The sequence below is a fragment of the Brugia malayi genome (genome assembly GCF_000002995.4).
Source record: "Brugia malayi strain FR3 genome assembly, contig: Bm_v4_Chr4_scaffold_001, whole genome shotgun sequence".
NCBI lineage: Eukaryota > Metazoa > Nematoda > Chromadorea > Rhabditida > Onchocercidae > Brugia > Brugia malayi.
The window spans coordinates 11,127,700-11,134,716 of record NW_025062478.1 but is presented as its reverse complement, the minus strand read 5'-3'; the positions used below and the strand labels follow the sequence as shown (position 1 = coordinate 11,134,716).

At 29.1% G+C, this 7,017-nt stretch overlaps 3 protein-coding genes and 1 non-coding gene across 4 annotated transcripts; 2 read left to right on the top strand and 2 right to left on the bottom strand.

The window, feature by feature from the left end:
- Positions 1–1,049: 1,049 nt before the first annotated feature.
- Bm11039 (Uncharacterized protein) lies at positions 1,050–2,339 on the top strand (the record flags this gene model as incomplete). Its single annotated transcript, XM_001897320.2, has 3 exons — positions 1,050–1,304; positions 1,650–1,817; positions 2,181–2,339. 3 exons carry the CDS (start codon positions 1,050–1,052, stop codon positions 2,337–2,339), a joined length of 582 nt encoding a protein of 193 aa, XP_001897355.2.
- An 845-nt stretch (positions 2,340–3,184) lies between these two features.
- Positions 3,185–6,004, bottom strand: Bm11223 (Uncharacterized protein; the record flags this gene model as incomplete). The annotated part of the gene is made up of 5 exons (XM_001902522.2): positions 3,185–3,191; positions 3,564–3,665; positions 5,382–5,504; positions 5,612–5,742; positions 5,930–6,004. 5 exons carry the CDS (start codon positions 6,002–6,004, stop codon positions 3,185–3,187), a joined length of 438 nt encoding a protein of 145 aa, XP_001902557.2.
- Positions 4,282–4,329, bottom strand: Bm15573. Its single transcript, XR_006227958.1, has one exon. It is a non-coding gene; the product is annotated as a small nucleolar RNA Bm15573 (small nucleolar RNA).
- Positions 4,797–4,970, top strand: Bm11040 (Uncharacterized protein; the record flags this gene model as incomplete). The annotated part of the gene is made up of 1 exon (XM_043082422.1): positions 4,797–4,970. One exon carries the CDS (start codon positions 4,797–4,799, stop codon positions 4,968–4,970), a length of 174 nt encoding a protein of 57 aa, XP_042938356.1.
- Positions 6,005–7,017: the final 1,013 nt, after the last annotated feature.

Genomic DNA, 7,017 nt, shown 5'->3' with positions numbered 1-7,017 from the left:
GTAGCTTTATATTATTATTGTTTATTTATTGTTATTATTATTATTTGTAAAAAGTAAAAGTGAAAACAGTATTGGAAAGCTAAAACAATGAAGATGAATTGCTGGAAAAGAGATATAAGAGAAAAATGATTAAGCAGTAGAGCTTGATTTCGAACTTACTTCTTTCTAGTGAATCGAGAAGACCGAAAATTTCGGTCTTAGTGATTTCATTATTACGATTTTCATTTTAGTCAATGATATCTGTTAACTATTAATGTTTATCGAAACTTTCCTGTGCTCCGTCCTTGTTTTAAGATTACTTTTTCAATTAAATTGCTTTGCTTATTTTTTATGAACTTATCGGTAGAATCGATGAAAGAAGTTGAGCACAATCTGTTCGAATATTTTACATTTGAATATTTATTTGTCATCTTTGTCTAACAACTGCTCATCATAATTTATTTGATAAAGTATTTGAAAACTTAACTTGGCAAATAATTGCAAGTAAAACAAATAATTCGTTAAGAAATTATCAAATGAACATGCAATATTCAAAGATTATATCGATTGATTTATATCATAGTTATTTTGCTGATGTATTATCATTTTTTATTATTAATTCTTATGAAGTCAATATATAGAAAAAAAAATGATAAATAATTTGTCACAAAAAATATTACGCATAATTTTTTTGAAAAAAAAAAAAAGTGAGAAAATAAAAGGAAAAAGAAGAGATGAAATTCAATCGACAAAAATTAAAATAGAAATTACTTTAACAGAAGATTGAATGTTAAAACATTTCCACTATCAATATACAAGATGATGTAAAAAAAAAAAAAAAAATAAAGTAATAATAATAATAAATGATCTAGTAATAAAATCATATAATAATTTTTTATCAGTCAAAAATTATTAAACTTCCCAGAAAAGATATCGAATAAGGGTGTGAGAATATTTATCAGTTTAAAATTGACTCATAATAATTCACAAGAGATGTTAATTTTAAATAGATAAAATCTAATATTATGTGTTGAGTTTTAGTAGTTTTACAATTTCAAAATAAAACAAGAATGACATTATTTTCTGTATTTTCCGGTCAATTGCTATACTTTATCCTGTTACACTTTTCCGTTCTGTTAAATTTTTCCGGTTCAGCTAGTGCCTCAAAACGACGGATTATTCGTTTACTAACTCCATTATCTAAGAATGCATCCAGTAATGGTCAACGGTTATTTCAAAATATTGCAAATAATGAAATGCAAAATATCGATATCATTTATATGAAATTATCTGAATGGGCAAAAAATGAAGGACCCAATTTTATGGTTGGCTTAATTTATAATTTTAAAAAGGGAACATTTTAGAGTTTTTTTTTTTTCAAAAATTTATCAAAAAAATACTTAAACAGAAAATACATGGAAATATTCAGAAGTGTGTTGATAGGATGAAAATTTTCTTCTCTTTCTTTTTGTTCATCATAAAATTTCATTTTCCGCTTACGTTGTCATTGTGTTTTTTCTTTTTTTAAATTTCCTATTTAGCATTGTTTATGAATTTTGAAAAATTTTTGCTGTTTATTGTTGTTGTCGAGAAAGATAGTTTTGCTGCTCAACGATAAACTATGTGAAACTTTTTTTTTTTTTCAAAATCGATAAATTCCTTTCTTTCAGAAAGCATTTGATGAAAATATGAGAAGAGCAGAAAAAGAAGCTTATGAAAAACGTGAAGAACTTGGAATTGAAATAGATCAATTACCACCGTTAGTAATAGATGCTATCCAGATCGTTGACATTTTTCGGCAAGATCCGACTAGAAGTAATCTTGAGGAAAAGAAAATGGTTATTTTAATTAAGCATAAATTTCTTTTTTTTTTTTTTAGTTTCAATTTTAATTTATTTTTATCTTTTTGATTTCTAAAAATTAATTTGGATGCATTTTCATTTCTCATTTAATCGACAACTCTTTTCAACCACTTTGCCAAACTTCTATTGCTGATCTCCATTTTCCACAAAACATTGTTAATATCTATGCCTCTTCCAGTATATTTATTACACATTAAATTCTTTAGCTGATATAATTTCAATTCTCAAATTGATAATCACTTGAAATTCTACTAATTTTATATCAATACGAAATTTGGATAAAAAAATCTTTTTTTTTTTTCTATTTTTAATTTGACAGAATTGTCTCACTATTTGCAGATTAGTGATTTGAAGAGAACTGTAGAACCGTTATTTGTCAATCGTTATCAAATTATTTTGGATCGTGCTCAGAAATTACAAGATGAATATGGCATCAATTTGTTTCGCTCACCTTTTGCTAAACGTAGAAAGCATTATTTTAAAAATGACGAATTATAATTGTTTAAAAGTGACAAACTATAATGATGTGTGATATCAAGATATAAAATGTTGCTGGATTTCATACAAAAATTGTTATTGCTTCGACAATTTTAAAGTTATTTGCTATAAAATTTTGTTGAATCTTAATTATAGAATATTTTGTTTATCCAATAATTCTGAACCTGCACGAATTAATCGAATTCACAGATATTTTGGAGAGTTTTTAAATTGCTTGATCGGCTTATCTATATATTGATTTGTCTTGTGCTTATAAATGCATATACAAAAAAATGTAAGTGAGAAGGAATAATTTTGAAATGATAAAAAGGTATTACAACATAGCACTTTTATTCAACAAATTTCAAAGAAAAAAAAGGAAAAAAAAAAAAAAAAAAAACAACTGGATGATTCAAAATGCACATACTATTTTCAAAATGACAGACTACATCAAAAATGTAATAAAAATGTTTCCTTTAGCATCGGAATTTCCTCAAAATAAAAACAAATTAAGAACAGCAATCTCACCATGGATATTGAGTACACGACATAAATAATTGTCACAAACATACTTAGTTTAAAGATGTATGCACTGATAGGGATTAATTTCATACGGAAATGATCATGTTTTGTTTTAGTTTTTTGTTTTTTAAACCAACAAAATAAACCAATGTGAGTCCTCATCATTAGTTTAACTCTTTTATTCAGGAAAGGAGAGCAAAAATGAACAAAAAATTTTTGAAATTGAAGTTTTTTAATTTCAAATATGTTTAGTGCACAGAAAGCATGTATTAAGGAAGTTGATTCACAATAATTAAGAATTTAAATCAAACATATAGTACGATTTTCCTTCAGCATTGTCGTGCTTACTCTCTAAAAACATATTTAACATTGTTCCTTGGCAGTACGACACGAAAAAGATCTGATTTTCATTGATGATAAAACATGAGAATATGGACTATCTGTTGCTAGTAATGCAATGAAACAAAGTATGATTCAAATCTGACTAATCAAAACTCGTAAAATCTTTTTTCGTATCATTCATCCCATTACCAGCTGCATGCAAATGCTTTAATGAATAACCCATAAACTAGTAACTGTACTGTTTCTCCTCTTATAATTAGCAATAAAAAAACAGGAAAATAATTTCTATATATTACTTTTCTGCGCTTTTCCTAATCTCTCCGTTTCAAACATTTACTGAATAAAATTGCCTGACCACAAAAAAAGTTACAAAATCATTACCTGCTCAAACTTCTACTCATACTCCGTCTTTCATCATATCGAGGCGACTTACGTGGCGGAGGTGTGATAGAACGGCTACGTGTTCTCCGATAATACGGTGACCTTCAAAAACATTTATGGCAAATTCTATAAATTCACATTCAATAATTTCTCCTAACAAAAGGAAGAAAACCATATCTATTTACACATATTGATTTAAGCTTACAAACTTACATATACTAATTCGATAAACCCCTATTAACTGTAATGAATGAAGCGAGATATGCGATGAATTCATTCACGTAAAGTTTTAAAGTACAATACCATCATTAAATAAAACACAATCATGCATTAAGCAATAAAAGGTATCCAATGTATTATACGTGGATTACTACATTTAAGGATTTGATGATAAAAAGTACGAGAATGAAATTGACACATTTCTCATAAATCATCACAGAAAATAGAGGTTCATCAAAATCAAAAAAAAATTTTTTTAAAACGTTTTATATAATGCTACTACTATTAAAAAGACAAGAAAATAAAAAATGAAAAACGCAAAAAAACTTTAGAAAGAGAAAAAGGGGTTAAAATAACTTTCCAAATAGTCAGCTGTTAGTCAAAAAGTTAAAAAAAAATTTTTTGTGAGGAAAAATAACTATCCCTCTTTCGAAATTCGAATTCCTTACCATCCAGAGATGATGAATGGATGTTGTTTAGATGATGATGGTTATGATGATGATGATGACGATAATCATTATGATGAGTGATGATGATGACGACGACGGTGATGATAATAATTGATAACGACGATGATGATCATAACTGATGACGACGACGACGATAATCATGAATGACGAGGACGATGATAATGATTATTCATGATTGACAACCGTGACAATGACAATAGTGATAACGATTATGATGATAATGAGGTAATGATGATGATGATGAATACTGTTTGATATGAAATAATATATGTTGGCAAAGAAAGTTGTATTGATGCTTTTTTTTTCTTTCAACATGAACTATTTCGATTTTCTTGAATGATAGCACTTACAAATGCAAGTGCTTCGTTCGTTATATTGAAGTGTAAAGAGGGTAAAATTATGGAGGGATATACCTTCGTTCATGCCTCATTCAGACCAACCGAACTATGGAAATTTCCTACTTCATGCGGGAAATTCCCTGCTGCATTTTGTTGCAGAGAAATGTATAGGTGACGAAGATCGATGAAGTGATGAAAAAGTCGTAATGCTTCTACGAAGATGTTCGTTAGGCAACAGTAGAACTGATAGTAGTAGTTGCAAAGCAGATGAAGTAGGTGTTGATGTTGAGATGAGTTGTGATAGTAGTGGTAGTAGCAATAGTAGTAGCAGTAGTAGTAGTAGTAATGGCTGTGGTAACTGCATGGATGGGGTAAAATAACTTACTCTTTTCGCCTCCAAATACCTGGAAATTTTACTCTTACAAAACAATCTTACATAACTAATCACCAAGCCTATTTTCTCTAAGCATTGATATTATGGCAATAAAAAATAGCTCTGATTGCAAGAATGACAAAATGGAAATACTTGCGTGAAGTTGAATGATACATGAGTGCATTTGTCGAACCAGAGACTATTCTGTCCGGTGATATAAGTTAACTTTTTTTGTGAAGGAAAAAATTACGAATAAGTTCAAAGTAAAAAGTCCATCCTCTAGTAGTGCTTTAATTTTATGTGAGTGTGTGTAATAAGATATAAGTTTTGATTTAAAAAAGACCAAAAAAAACACAAATTAACTATATACATAAAGGTAACAGCTAAGTAAAAGATTTGAACAAATCATTAAGCATACCTTGAACGCCGGCGACCACCCTCATAGTAAGCACCACCACCACCACCTCCACCCCCTCCATAACCACCATTTCGTCGACGACCATGTGAAATTTCTACACGAGCACGTACACCACAAATTCTTCTAAGAAAAATGAGAACAAGAAATACAAAGTTCCAATTAATTTACCAAAGCAAAAAAAAATATTCTGAAGCTAAATATGAAAATAAAAAAAGAGAACCAAATCTTACGTCCCATCCAAAGCTTTTACAGCATCCTCAGCATCTCGGGCATCTTCAAATTCCACAAAAGCAAATCCTGGAGGACGACGGGCAACCCAAACTTTACGTATACGACCAAAACGATTGAATGCATCTTCAAGCTGGAAAAACGAAATAAAAAACAAAGTGTATTTTTTTTTTTTTTTTGATAAAGAGGAAACAAAAGGCAAATATCGCTTAACAAAAAAAAAAATCGAATTCTTTCTCAGTGGTTAATTGGTGGACAATAAAAAAAGTGTATCAACACAATGCACTATAACACAAATCCAATTACTAAAATTGATTAACCTCCTGCGATGTAGCATCCTGTGGTAAACCTCCAACGTATACTTTACAATCGAGCGGGTCTGATCGTCGTGACATATTCAGCAAATAAATTATATGATCAACCTTTAGGTTTAAAAAAGGATTAAAATAAGAGGAAAACCAAGATCCGCTAATTTTTGTACAGATTACATTGCAAAAATTGAAAGCTTATTCTAAATGTTAGGTTATGAAGACAAAAAAGTAGACTATATTCATATGAAGAACAAACCACTTAATTTTTCCAAGTCAATAATATGAAATGTTAGCAACACACTGCAATTTAAGGATAAAGAAGCGAACCTTTCCTCTACCTAGTTTAAGTGTCGAAAATTTGCCTAACTCCAGCGAAACACTGGCGAAATTAATATCAGTAGTACTACCTTCCCACCAATAACTAAAATTGTATCACTATCACTCTGTGTTATCAACATTTACATTCATTAATATATGAGATAAAAGCTGGGCATTATACCCCTTTTAAAGCTACAAAGAGCGAGAAACGAATAACGATATTTAACAGTAAATGCATAAATGACAATGTCGAGTGGTTTATTCCAAAATCCGAATTTTTAAAAATACAAATAGTGAAATAACAAATTCAGAAAGAAAAATTATGGAATGCCAGTGGTACGGCAAGAATGATTTCTTATTTGGAGGCATTGTTATTTTCTTATAAATAATAAATCCTCCCAAAGTATTTTGAGTGGTTAAAGTAAGCTATTAACGATTCATAAAGTATGATTATCATCAGTGTGTACGAAAGCGTATCATTTCGATATTTTGAATCTATCCTACTTTGTTTCAACATTTTTTAGCCATTGAAACGCTGTTCCACATAACGAATAATGCTGATAGTTATGCAGATAAAATATAAAAATCTCAAATAAAAATGCTGGTATAGCAATCAACCTTACAATGTTTTTTTTTTTTTTTTTTTACTTTTATGACAAACAATGATAGAAACATTCTAGATCATATTAAGAATAAGAGAAATTAAGAGCAATTAATCAATATTTCTGTGCCATCTTATTGGATGGTCACACACTATTTGCCCTGAAAAAAAAAGCATT